At 34.7% G+C, this 14,704-nt stretch overlaps 2 protein-coding genes across 7 annotated transcripts in view; one reads left to right on the top strand and one right to left on the bottom strand.

Moving 5' to 3' along the window:
* The window catches only part of RAB28 (RAB28, member RAS oncogene family), a 137,981-nt gene that overhangs the window by 67,192 nt on the left and 56,085 nt on the right, over positions 1 to 14,704 (bottom strand). The window lies entirely within an intron of this gene.
* LOC144290901 (DNA-directed RNA polymerases I, II, and III subunit RPABC4) lies at positions 6,309 to 6,836 on the top strand. The gene has a single exon (XM_077860576.1). The coding sequence runs from the start codon at positions 6,368 to 6,370 to the stop codon at positions 6,542 to 6,544; it is 177 nt and encodes a 58-aa protein (XP_077716702.1). The 5' UTR covers positions 6,309 to 6,367; the 3' UTR covers positions 6,545 to 6,836.

Genomic DNA, 14,704 nt, shown 5'->3' with positions numbered 1-14,704 from the left:
TCTTTCTCAAAGATTTTCAATACCACTTTCAAAATAACAACCAAGTTCCATCTACATGAGCTCTGTTTCCAGCATCTCTATTCTGTTTCCCCGAGTGAATTCCGCACTGTCTTTATTATAAGCTACTTATAAAAAGTCTTGATCAATGGCATGGTAAATGTTCCTCAGCTTGTAATTCAGGAGTAGAGTGACTTATTCTTGGCCTTCTACCCTTCCATATACACTTTAGATATGGTTTGTCTAAATACCATATGCAAAAATACCATCAGGCTTTTACTGAAATTATGCTGAATCAGTAAATCAATTTGAGAAGAAGTTAACATCTATAATATTTAGTCTTTGTCGCCTTTAATGTGATATTTGTCTTATTTTATTTGGGTCTTGTGCTTGCACAATTTTCTCAACACAGGAATTTTCAACATAATCATATTTGAAAATTTAGTCATTTTGCTTCTTCATTTTTAATCTGTATATCTTATCTTTTTCTTATTGGCTAGGACCTCAAGAATGATGCTGAACACAAGAATTGTTGAGAGCAGACATCCTTGCCTTGTACCTGATTTCAGGAGGAAACCATTCACTTTGGACTACTCAGTGTAATATTAACTATTTTTTATAGTTAGGCAACTATAAAAGGCAACTAAAGATGCCCTTTATCAGACTGAAGAAGTTCCCTCTCATTCCTAGTTTGCTGAGAGTTTTTTTAAAACATGAATTGATGTTGAATTTAGTCAAATGACTTTTATTACATCTGTTGAGATTATCAAATGGGTTTTCTTCTTTAGCCTATTGATATAGTAAATGATATTAATTGATTTTTGAATACTGAATTAGCTTGGATTTCCAGGATAAATCACACTTGGACATGATGTAGTATTTTTTTTACACTGTATATTGTTGAATTCATTGTTAGGATTTTGTTAAGGAATTTTTTGTGTATGCGTCTATGTTCATGAGGGATATCGGTCTGCAGTTTCCTTATAGTGTCATTATCTGATTTTAGTATCAGATTAATGCTGCTGCTGTGAATTGGAAAGTGTGATATCTTTGGTTTTCTGAAAGAGTTAAATATAATGGGTATTATTTCTTCTAAACATGTTTGGTAGAATTCACCAGTAAAACCATTTGGGCCTACAGTTTTACTTGTTGAGAACATTTTAAATTATGAATTCGATTTTTTCCATAAATATAGCAGTATCAGTTTAATCTAATTCTTCTTGAATGAACTCTAGTAGTTTGTATCTTTACAGGAATTTGTTTATTTAAGCTATGTTGTCAAATTTACAGAAGTAAAATTTTTCTTAATATTCAAGATTCTCCTTTTAACACCTGCAGGATATGTGGTAAATTCACCTCTTTCATTCCTAATGTTGAAATCTGTACCTTTTTTTTCATGCTCAATTTGGCTAGAGGTTTATCAATTTCGTTGCTCTTTTTAAAGGACCAGTTTTTAGTTTCATTAATTTCTGTTTTGTTTTGTTTTTTTTTTCCAGGGGGCAGGGGATGGAGGGAAATAGGGACAGAGGGAGACAGAGAATCTTAAGCAGGCACCATGCCTAGCACAAAGCCCAATGTGGGGCTTGATCTCATGACCTTGATATCATGACCCAAGCTGTGATCAAGAGTTGGACACAATCAACTGAGCCACTCGGATACCCTGATTTCTCTGTTTTTGATTTCTACTTTTGCCTTTACTATTTCCTTTCTTCTGCTTGCTTTAGGTTAATTTTTTTTTTTTTTTTTTTTTTTGCTTTAGGTTTAATTTGCCTTTCATTTTCTAATTTCTTAGCTTGGATCACGGATTTTGAGAATTTTTTTTCTTTCCAAATATAAGCATTTAATAATACTAACCACTTATCTCTAAACACTAGTACTTCAGCTGTATCCTATAAATTTTGACATGTGTTTTCGTTTTTGTTCAATTAAAAATCTTTGGACCACTGGTTACTTAAAGGTGAGCTGTTTAATTTCCATATATTTTGGCATATTACAAATATCTTTCTGTTACTAAGTTCTAGTTTCATTTCACTAGTGACAAACAACATTTTCAATTCTCCTAAATTTGTTAAGAGTTTTCTTTATAGGCCAGAAAATGGTCTATCTTATTCTGTGTGCACTTGAAAGCACATTTACTCTGCTGTTGTTGAATGGAATGTTCCATATATGTCAATCAGGTCCAGCTGGTCAATGCTGTTCATGTCATCTATGTCCTCCTGACTGATTATTTGTCTATAGGCCCTACCAGTATTGAGAGGGGTGTTGAAGTCTCAGCTGCATTGGCGGATTTGTCTATTTCTCTTTTCTGTTCTATCAGTTTTTGCTTTAAGTATTTTGAAGATCTCTTTATGGGTTTATAGACATAAGGATTGTAATGACTTTCTGGGAATTAACCCTCTGAATGTTATATTTTCTTTTTTAATACCTGCATTAAATTCCTTGTTTATACTATTAATGTTGCTGCTCCAATTTTCTTTTAATTAGTATGTGCAGAATATTTCTTTTTCATTCCTTTCACTTTTAGCCTCTCTGAATCTTCATATTTTAAATGGGTTTCTTATAGTCAGCATCTAAGTGGGTCTTGCTTTTTTATCCATTCTGACTACCTTTATATTTTAATTGATGTATTTAGATAAGGTTTTGGCATACTTTTCTCTGTACAGAGTCAAATAGTAAATACATTAGAGTTTGTGGGTCATATGTTCTCCATAGCAACTACTCAACTGTGTCATTGTAGTGAAAAAACAGCCACAGACACAATGTAAAAGATGAGTATGGCTCTCTTCCAATAAAACTAACTATATATGGACAATTTTCATATAACTTTTGGAATATCCTTCTTTTGATGTTTTCCAACCATTTAAAAATGTAAAAACCATTCTTATATAATGGGCCATACAAAAAGTGGACCCTTATTCTACACTACTGGTCAAAACCACTCTTCTGTTTAAAAGCCTTCAGAGGTTTTCTTTGCTCTTAGGAGAAAATCTAAACTCCTTAAAACATTGTATGTTTCTCAGCTCTCCTTGCCTTACACCCTAACCTCCAAATGGGACAAATAAATTTACATTATATTTCAGGCTCTTTTCTAGCTTCTAAGGTTTTATTTCACCTGGACTGCTCTTTCTTGCCCTTTTTTGTATGCGACGTTCCTGCATATCTCTTAAGATTCTGTTTATGTATTTACTTCTGCTGTAAAAGTCCCGTTATGTACTCAGCACATCACTCTAAAACAACACTATCATACTGTCTCCCTCACCATTGTGCTTGGTACAGCAAAGATACTCATGAATGAATGAATGGATACTTTTAAATACAAGAGGAAACTGAATGTGTGCAAATATTTACAATAGTAATAGTCAAATTCCCACACATCGTTGTTTTTAATGGTCATCAGCATGCATTTTAACCAAACTGGTTTTAGAAAAAAATCTTCATTCTCAAAAAAACTGAAAGCATGTTCTCAATTACTAAGTGTCCCTTAGACTTTGATATTAAACTATTATGTAACAAGCTCAGAAGACTGTGCTAGCCCAATATGTCAATAAGCAAGAAAAAATAAGTTAAGACAATAAGCAAAGAAAACACTTCCTCTAATAAAGAAGTCTCTTCTTGGGCAGCCGAGGTAGCTCAGCGATTTAGCGGGCAGCCGAGGTGGCTCAGCGATTTAGCACTGTCTTCAGCCCAGGGCGTGATCCTGGAGACGTGGGATCGAGTCCCATGTCAGGCTATCTGCATGGAGCCTGCTTCTCCCTCTGTCTCTCTGTCTCTCATTAATAAATAAATAAAATCTTAAAAAAAAAGATTTTAAAAAGTCTCTTCTTAAGGAAAAGGCACAAATATAGATAATTCCTAACAGGAATCTTCCTTTGAAAGAGGAAAACTCACTCCTGAATCTAAGAATAAATGTAAAACTTAATTTTTGTCAATTCTTACTTAAATTTCAAAGAATGACTAGTAATCTATAATACTTAAAAAATGAAAGATCCCAAAGAAAGAAGGAGCTTTCACTGCAAAACTAGAAAAACATTCATCTCCACTGACAAAAATTTCTGCTCAGTCTCAACATATCAGTATATCAGGTTATAACTCTATGGATATAAGCAGCAGTGATGAGAAAGAAGATTGAATAGAGAAGAATTTTTTTTTTTTTAAGAACAAAATTTTTTATACAACCACCTTTGGTGTTCAGTTTTAAACCAAAAAAATACTTTACTGAAACAAAAACAGACACATTCAGCAGCTAAATTTTAATAACACTTGTTTTTTGTTTTCAGATATCTGCCATTTTGTTTTTTTGTTTTTTGTTGTTGTTTTTTTTTTTTTTGTTAAGACTGCTGTGTACTTTTTGGCTAGTTCCAAATTAAAGAAAAATTCTGAAGTAGGATTTAAAAAGGACTCCTGAATATTTTTAAAACACTACATTCAGGTATTCATTTTCAAAAGATTTATCATTTTTGTGTAGAATATCTCTGTCTCCTAATGAAAATGTAAACCTATATTTGAGAAATAAATGGCTTGTGTTGGAAGACTGAGTGAAAATTTTCTGGCTTAGTAGGAAACAAATGCATATAGCCAAAATCTCAAATCTAAGCATCTGTGACTTAAAACTAGCAGTATTTCTTTTATTGAGGTATGTTACCATATGATACATTCTAACTTTAAAATACTTTCAAATATAGTACATGGTACTTCTTATTTAAAATTAAACCCCAGAGGGGAATCTGGCTGGCTCAGTCAGTAGAGCATACAACTCTTGATCTCAGGGTTGTAAATCTGAGCTTCATGCTGGGTGTAGAGATTACTTAAAAATAAAAAAATAAAAAAATAATTAAAAAAATTAAACCTCAGAAATATATCTCATGAGTACAGTATGTTCAATGAAGCTGAAACAATAAACACAAGAGTTTATACCCAAAAGAGGCAAAAGAAAGCTGTCAACCTATATAAAATATACTATAAGTTAAAGAGACTATAGAACTATTAATATACTATATGTTAACTAAATTGAATTTAAATTAAAAAAGAGACTGCAGAAAATCTACCTGAAAACTGTTTTCATGTTGATGAATCATCTAATTCTGAGACTGTCAAAAAATAGACTTCTTTTATTGACTACTCCAAGAGAAAAACTTTTAATAAGAAAAACTGACAGCATTCCCTCCAATTCTATGTCCATAATACAATCAGTAAATGATGGGGCATCCAATCAGTAAAAATTTTAGGTGGCTCTTCCAAATATAGCTTTTAAAAAGTCTGCATACAAGAAAGATATGTAGGCTTAAAGCCTTAAGTGAAAAGAATATATACATATGCAAAGATATTGAGAGAATACATGTACATATTAACAACTGCTTGGTTCTGTGAGGTTGAATTAGGAGTGATTATTTTTTTCTTCATAAATTTCTGCATTTTCCACATTTTCTAAATTGAATATGTAATGATTATACTTTAAAATCCTACAAAATATCTATTATAGAATAATTGTAGAATAACTTTAGGATAACACTATAACAACATCTTAGAATACATTACACAAGCGATATATTTTAAATAATTCACTATGCTAAAACATCAATGAGATACATGTACTGAAAAGGTGATTTTTTTAAAACAAGTAAATCAGTGGCATCTTTGGCATCAATGGTACTCTACGAAGTTATGAAATTACTCTAACATTTAATAATATTATGTTAAAATTTAATATTTTCAGATCTCCTCTTGGAAATTAATCCAATCTATAATTATTTATTATATCATCTTTTAAATACAAGTGTCTCAGAAGAAAATAAGCACTATCATAAAATCTCACTTGGGTCATGAATTAAAATGAATGGCTATAAACAATTCTATCAATTGCCAACAAAAAAGTCAATTTCAAAAATCAAAACATACTACCTCTGATACTAAACAACCATAATGAAAACAAAAGATACGCAAGCCATTTCCAATAAAGAACCACATGTCACTGAAACAAGCATTTGAACTTTAAAGTTGCTGAAAAGAAAAGTTTTAGACCTAACTTTACAATGATCACATCACATTATATCACCCATCTATAGTTTAATACAAAAATATGTCTGAATATTGGTTGTCAAAACATCTCTCACTATGCCTCTGTCATGGTGTTGATGTAAAATACCACTTCTGTCTCACTCTAGGCAATTTACATATACAAACTTCTTTGGGTTTTTGTAACCTCTCCAGCTCAATGTTTTGTTAAATGAGTCTTTATGGTAAAAAGACTTCAACTGTCTTTACAAGACTATTAAGTCTTTTAAATGTTTTTAAAACCAGTACTTAAGAGTAGGAAGTTTCTCCCAGCAGCGTGGTCAGGGAAGTGGTTGGTTAGGATTTGGAGGGACTATCAATGGACACCCAAAAGGACGTTCAACCCCCAAAGCAGCAGCCAATGATATATATCTGCGGAGAATGTCACACAGAAAATGAAATAAAATCCAGGGATCCAATCAGATGCAGAGAATGTGGATATAGAATAATGTACAAGAAAAGGACTAAAAGATTGGTGGTTTTTGATGCTCGATGAAACATGGAGTTCAGAAGATTATCTTCGTTTGTACCTGGATTTGCTGTTAATGTTGTATAGCTTTTGATTAGTGTATATATCTTTATGAATACAAATACACATGATTTTATTTTAAAATCCATCTTGTATTTAGGTATCAATAGTTTCTATAAAGAAAAGCTTTTTGTTCAATAATTGATAATAATTTACTTTTATTGTATATATAATCTGACACAGGGTGAAAAAGTGCTTCCTTAAACCACACTTTTAATCAAGGCTTAGAATCTTGTGGGGGCCTTGTTAAAAATGAAGTTTTCAAAAAAAAAAAAAAATGAAGTTTTCTAGGGCTCTTTGAAGATCTGATTAAGTAAGTTCCTTGGAAGCTACTGTTTTACATCACCAAGTCTGTAAACTCTCCAGCATCATTTTGTTCTGTGTATACTAATGTACTTAGCATGAATGCATTATTTTGAGTTAAATTTTTCATTTTTCCATGATATAGGCCTTCTGTATTTGTATATAATGCTTGACCATGTTTTTAAATATTGGCTGAGGGTGGGAAGCGCAGGTGGCTCACCAAGTGAGTGTCTGTCTTTGGCTCAGGGCGTGATCCCAGAGTCCTGGGATTGAGTCCCAAATCAGGATCCCTGCATGGAACCTGTTTCTCCCTCTGCCTATGTCTTTGCCTCTCTTTTTGTGTCTCTCATGAATAAATAAATAAAATCTTAAGTAAATTTTGAAAAAAAAAACAGTACTTAAGCACAATAAGGATTTTTTAACCCAAACTATTATTTAAGGTTCAAAGTATCACTGATATGCCAGATGAAATATTAAAACTGAGAATACACACAATATTTTTAAAAATAAAGAAAAGGTGCCAAGAGGAGAAGACAGAAAAAAATTTCTGGAAGATAAAATAAGATGGTAGAAATAACTCTCTAAATATGGGATCTAACGTGAAAGGTTTCTAGTATGAATCCTAGGAGGGTAAAGTGTATCAATTAGGGTTGGATCAAAGCAACAGAACCCAGTATGGGTGATAAAGAAGAATTTATTGTAAGGGTTACACCTTAGAATAAACTGTGGAGGCTGTTGGAGCAGTAGGTACAGGCTGTTGCCTCTGAATCTAATCTTCAGCCTGAAGTCACTACAGGTCAACCTGACCAGCAGTCAGGAAGGGAACTGGATAAACAGAGGAGCAAAAACAAATTAGAACCTATGAGGATGAGCTAGAATTGATAAAGACAACTGAAATTTACAAGAACAAACTGGATTCTGAGAGGACAACAGAAACTGGCAATGACAAACTGGAACTCACATCTGCTCTCACCAACTTTAACCTTGATGCCAAGGGTGAGCTATGTACAAGCTGGACAAGTACTCAGAGACAATGAAGGGGGAAATCTGGCAGGAGCTAAAGGAACTGCTGATCCTCATGCAATCCCACACCTACAAGGTAAGCTAACAAATCAGTGATACTGTAAAAGAGCTAACACAGTGTCTGGTACTCAGCACTGGCCCTCAGAGAGACAAAAAGCATGCCTGCCACTTCCTTGTGTCTCTTGTGACCACTACTATTCAAAACAATACAGGGAACAAAATCTGGGGAAACATTCCAGATTAGCCAAGCAGACCTAGTACACCACCACCTGAGACATAAAACAGATCAGTACGTCCACATAACCTTGAACTATTACAAAGGTATAAAGAGTGAAGAAGGACAGCTAGACAGACTGGTAAATCAGTGGTAAATAGGTCTAAGGAAATTCCTTTTCTTCTACAATGGGCAGGGGATTCAGTTATAGCCTGCCTAGGTACCCATGTTTAAAGCCTGACTTGACAACATGCCACCAATACTCTATAGTTAGGGTGAGAGATACTGTAAGTCTTGAGGTCCATCCTCACATTCAAGGTAACAACTGCTGAGAAAATCCAACACTGACTATCATCATAAATTTAAAAACCCAGATCAGCTACTAATACAATTCTATCTTCATATTTTAATAGGAATAAGCAAGCATCCACAGATCATAAGGAATCAAAAACATGAAAGTGAGGCCACAGAGCTACTGGCTCTCAAGAAAATAGTAAATAAAGAAAATGAAGTACAAAAGAGAAAAAAAAATGCATGCATCCTGTCCTCCTCATCTCCAGTTGCTTCCTGTCGGGCAGCTGGGGCTACTGCTGCTAATTCTGCTTTCACTTCAGCATCATGGCAGAGACAATGGCTGCAGTGGGATACAGAGGGCAGTGAAGAAGGCTGGGCTCATCTAAGATGGTAATCTCCTGTATTTGATCAGGATTGAGTTATACAGGTGTGTGAACTGTCAAAATCAACAAATGGTACTTTTGAGATTTTTTTTCATTTCACTGTAAGTAAATCTCACCACCAAAAAAATTAAATTCTAGGTAATGACATGCACAATGAAATGTTTAGGTGTAAAAAGCACTGTCAGCAACTACTTATTTTGAAATGCTCCAAAAAAGTAGATGAACTGCTAGACTGATAGAGGGATGGATAGATGGACAAATTTGTGATAAAGCATTATACCAAAATATCCATTGTAAACTCTAGATCAGGGGTCAGCAAACTATATAGCCTGTAGGCCACATCCTCTGGTCTCCCACCTGTTTTTGTTATGGCCCATGAGCTAATATCAGGTTTTATATTTCTTAAAAGTTGAAAATAAATGACTAACCCATGACATGAATGTGAATTCTGAAATACAAATTTCAATGTCCATAAAGTTTGATTGGAACACAGCCACATTTATTCATTTACATACTGTCCACGGCTAGTTTTGCACTATAATAGGACAGTTAAATAGTTGTAACAGATACTGTATGGTTTGCAAAACCTAAAATATCTACTATCTGGATCTTTTCAAAAAAGTTTGCCAATCTCTGCTCTCGGCAATGAGTATACAAATGTTTAATTCTTTCAATTTTTCTGTGTGTTTGAAAATATAATAGAATGCAAAAAGTATATAATAAAATCAGTATCTTAGCTGACTCTACATTGGCCCATTGGGAGGTTAAGGGAGATTCTATCTGACTTAAGTGCTGTAGGCAGCTTTTCTAAAACCTACCCAGAAGAAAAAATCATGTGTTTAAGAATCTCAAATGGAGAGAAAAATAGCACCAAGACTCTTCTAAAGCTGAGAATCCTAAAGAGATGCCCCTGTCCATTAAAACTGGGCAACAGCCAGTGAAAGTATCAAGGCAAACTGACATCATATGAAGTCTTAGATCAAAGAAAGAAAACAGACATCCATAAGAAATCAAAACATCAAGCCTTCCTCCACTCTTTCTCAGTTGAAGACTGGTAGCTTCCAAGGGCTATTTTTTTTTTAATAAATTGATTTTTTATTGGTGTTCAATTTACCAACATACAGAATAACACCCAGTGCTCATCCCATCAAGTGCCCCCCTCAGTGCCCATCACCCATTCATCCCCACCCTCCTCCCCTTCCACTAGATGTTTCCCAGAGTTTGTTTCCCAGAGTTAGGAGTCTTTATGTTCTGTCTCCCTTTCTGATATTTCCCACACATTTCTTCTCCCTTCCCTTATATTCCCTTTCACTATTATTTATATTCCCCAAATGAATGAGAACATATAATGTTTGTCCTTCTCTGATTGACTTACTTCACTCAGCATAATACCCTCCAGTTCCATCCCCGTTGAAGCAAATGGTGGGTATTTGTCATTTCTAATGGCTGAGTAATATTCCATTGTATACATAAACCACATCTTCTTTATCCATTCATCCCATTAAGAAGGTATCACAATCTAGGTTGCTTAAAACAAGAGAAATTTATTCTCTCACAATTCTGGAGGCTAGAGGTCAGAAATCAAAGTATTGGCAGGGCTGTGCTTCCTCTGAAGGCTATAGGGAAGAATTATGCCTTGTCTCTTCCTAACTTCTTGAGGTTTCCAGCAAACCTTGGCACTTTTTGGCTTATAGCTGTATCACTGCAAACTCTGACTCCATCTTCACATGGCTTTCTTCCTTATTTTCCTGTGTCTCTGTTTAAATTTCTCTTCCTTAAAAGATACATCATTGGGGATGCCTGGGTGGCTCAGTGGTTGGGCGTCTGCCTTTGGCTCAGGGTGTGATCCTGTGGTCTGGGATCCAGTCCCACATCGGGCTCCTTGTGGGAAGCCTGCTTCTCCCTCTGCCTATCTCTCTCTCTGTTGTCTCTCATGAATGAATAAATAAATTTTAAAAACTTTAAAAAAAAAGATACGTCATTGGATTTAAAGTAAACCCTACTCAAGTATGACTCACTTGATTATACCTGCAAAGACCCCACATCTATGTAAGGTAATACTTACAGTTACTGAAGGTCAGGATTTCAATTTATCTTTTTGGGAGAAAACAATTTAACCCACAACAAAGGCTATTCTATTTCACTAAGAAACTGAAACAGTCAAGAAACCTTCTACATGTGTCACCAAATCTGTACGTCAAATATGGTAGAAGAGGTGTGCCTGGGTGTGGCTCAGTCAGTTAAGCTTCCAACTCTTGATTTTGGCTCAGGTCACGACCTCAAGGTCATGAGACTGAGTCCTGCGTCAGGCTCCGCACTGGGTGTGAAGCTTGCCTATGATTCTCTCTCTCCCCCTGCCCCGGCCTCCCTCACCCCCACTCACATTCGTGCACTCACATTCAAGCTACTCTCTCCTCTCTCAAAAAAAAAAAAAAAAAAAAAAAAGGAAAATAAGGAAAACTCCTCAGAAGAATAACCTATACTTATTGATTCCAATCTGGCTTTTGTCCTCAGCACTTCACCAAAATTGATCTTATAAAGATAAATAATGAGGGCAGCCCCGGTGCTTCAGCGGTTTAGTGTCGCCTTCACCCCAGGGTGTGATCCTGGAGACCCGGGATCGAGTCCCATGTCAGGCTCCCTACATGGAGCCTGCTTCTCCCTCTGCCTGTGTCTTTGCCTCTCTCTCTCTCTCTCTCTCTCCTCTCTCTCTCTCTCTCATGAATAAATAAAATCTTTAAAAAAAAAGATAAATAATGAAAAGCTGCTAATCTAATAGTCAATTATTGATATTACTTACCTATCAGTAGCACTTAAAGTAGCTGATTCCTCCCTCCTTGGAACATATTCTTCAACTAGCATCCAGAATATCATACTCAATACCAAAACTAGATAAGTAACATTTCTTTGAAATGTTCTAGAAGTACACTGAGATGCAGTACTTTAAGGCATTCTTTGAAATAACATCAATGTAGAATATCAGCAAAGTTACAGGATACAAGGTTAATATAAAAACCGTCAACAGCTATATTCAAGTGATGAGCAACTGAAATTTGAAATTAAAAACATAATACCATTTACATTAGTAACCACCCCCAAATGAAGTCCTTAGGTATAAATCTAATAAAAAATGTGCAAGATCTATACCTTGTAGAGAAAATGTATATGTGGAGGAAAACTACAAATCTCTCATGAACAAAATTAAGTAAGAGTTAAATAAATGGAGAGATATTCCATGTTTATGGATAAGAAGACTCAATATTGTCAAGATGTCAATTCTATCCAACTTGATCTATAGATTCATTGCAATCTCAATGAAAATCCCAGCAAGTTATGTGCATATTGACAAACTGATTCTAAAAAGTTTACATAGAGGGATGCCTGGGTGGCTCAGTGGTTAAGCGTCTGGCTTAACCCAGGGCATGATCCTGGAGTCCCAGGGCTGAGTCCCACATCAGGCTCCCTGCATGGAGCCTACTTCTTTCTCTCTGCCTAAGTCTCTGCCTCTCTCTCATTCTGCCTCTCATTAATAAATAGAATCTTTAAAAAAAAATAAAGTTTACTTAGAGAGACAAAAGGCCCAGAATAGCCAAAACAATATTGAAGGAGAAAAGCAAAGTAAGAGAACTGACACTACTCAAATTCAAGACTTATTATAAAACTCCAGTAATCAAGACACTCTGGCATGGCAAAAAAAAAAAAAAAAAAAAAAGACAGATAGATCAATGAAATAAAAGAGAAAGCCAGAAATAGGCCCATATAAATAGAGTCAACTTATCTTTAACAAAAAAGCAAAGACAGTCTTTTCAATAAATGGTGCTAGAACAAGTAGACATCCATATGCAAAAATAAATGGATCTAGATACAGACTTTATGTTCTTCACAAAAATTAATTCAAAACAGATCACAGACCTAAATGTAAAGCACAAAATTATAAAACTCCTAGAAGATAACATAAAAGAAAACTGAGATGGTAAGTTTCTAGATACAACACCAAAGGCACAATCCATGAAAAAAAAAGATAAGTCAGACTTCATTAAAATTAAAAACTTCTACTCTGGGAAGCACAATGTCAAAAGAATGAGTAGACAAGTCCCCACACTAGCAGAAAATACTTGCAAAAGATACATCTGATAAAGCAATGTTATCCAAAGTATACAAAAAAACTCTTAAAATTCAATAATAAGAAAACAAATATAAAAATGGACCAAAGACTTTAACAGACACCTCATCAAAGAAGATAAACAGATGGCAAATGGCATATGAAAGTGTGTTCCACATCATATATCAATAGGAAAACACACATTAAATCATGATACCACTGTAACCTATTAGAATGGGCAACACCAAATTTTGGTAAGAATGTGGAACAACAGGAGCTCTCAATCATTGCTATTGTGAATGCAAAATAGTACAGCCCCTTTAGAAGACAGTTTGACAGTTTCTTACAAAACTAAACATACTCTTGATCCAGCAATCATGCTCCTTAGTATTTACTTGAATGAGCTGAAAACAAGTCCACAAAAAAAACCTGCACACCAATGTTTATAACAGCTTTATTTATAATTGCTAAAACTTAAAAACAACCATTCAGTAGGTTAATAGAAATAGACTGCATTAAAATGAATGAGCTATCAAGGTATGAAAAGACATGGAGGCGATTTAATGCATATTACTAAGTAAAAGAAGCTAATCTGAAAACACCGCATACTGTATGACAAACTATATGACATTCTTGAAAAGAAAAAACTATGGAGACAGTAAAAACATCAGTGGTTGCCAGAAGTTGGGCAGAGGGATCGGGGGGTGGAGAAAAAGGTAAAGCACAAAAGATTTTCAGGGCAGTAAAAATAATCTGTATAATAACCACAATGATGGACCAATGTCATTATATATTGCACAAACCCAGAGAATGTATAATATACCAAGAATGAATCAGGGAACTATGGACTTTGAGTGATACATGTCAGTGTAGGTTTGTCAAATGTAACAAATGTACCACTCTGATGGGGTGTTAATAATGGAGAAGCAATACATGTGTGAGATATATGGTAGGGTATATGGGAAATCTCTGTATCTTCACTTCAATTTTGCTGTGAACCTTAAACTGCTCTTTAAAAAAAAATGTCTTTTTTAAAAAAGATTTTATTTATTTATTTATTTATTTATTTGACAGAAAGAGAGAGAGTGAGCACAAGCAAGGGGAGCAGCAAGCAGAGGGAGAAGGAGAAGCAGGCTCCCCACTGAGCAGGAACTTGACAGGGGCTGGATCCCAGAACGCTGGGATCATGACCTGAGCTAAAGGCAGACGCTTAACCAAACGAGCCAACCCAGGCGCTGCCAAAAATCAGTCGTGATAGTAATATATTAAAAAAAAAAAAAAAAAAAAAAAAAAAAAAAAAAGACCATCAGCAAGAGTCAATTGATTCTGGAATTAAATAAACTTGCTGGATATTACTTAAATTAAAGACTGAAACCCAAATAAAAACTACGTCAACAAATGCCGTTTTCCTGAAATACTTCATAGTAATTCAACACAGATCTTTCCATTTCAAAAGCAAATATGAGCAAATTCAATTTCTAGCCTCATGAAGAGCACTCAAGATCCTATATCAAAGCTCTGTGTATATGTGTGTACACATTCAATTCAATAGGAAGAATTCTTAGAGAAAGCCAAATTTGATCTACATACATTTTTTTAAAGATCTTGATGAATTTGGCATTATAGGAGGATCAACAGAAGTTTCTAACCTCCAGCAAAGTTCTTGGTTCTAATAGATCCTGGCAGTTTTGGGGGTTTTGATTTTTTAATTTCCCACATGTATACAAAGTTCTGTGGCAAGAAAAATGTGACAGTATGATAGAGTTGATTCAATTCTAAGCAATACATAAGTGACTATCCTCATAGGA

The sequence above is a fragment of the Canis aureus genome, chromosome 2, assembly GCF_053574225.1.
Source record: "Canis aureus isolate CA01 chromosome 2, VMU_Caureus_v.1.0, whole genome shotgun sequence".
Classification (NCBI taxonomy): Eukaryota; Metazoa; Chordata; class Mammalia; order Carnivora; family Canidae; genus Canis; species Canis aureus.
The sequence above is the reverse complement of the archived record's forward strand: the minus strand, read 5'-3'. Positions and strand labels throughout refer to the sequence as shown.

Excerpts from the sequence above, each read along its gene's own strand:
- LOC144290901 (XM_077860576.1), top strand. The coding sequence starts at position 6,368 with ATGGACACCCAAAAGGACGTTCAACCCCCAAAGCAGCAGCCAATGATA.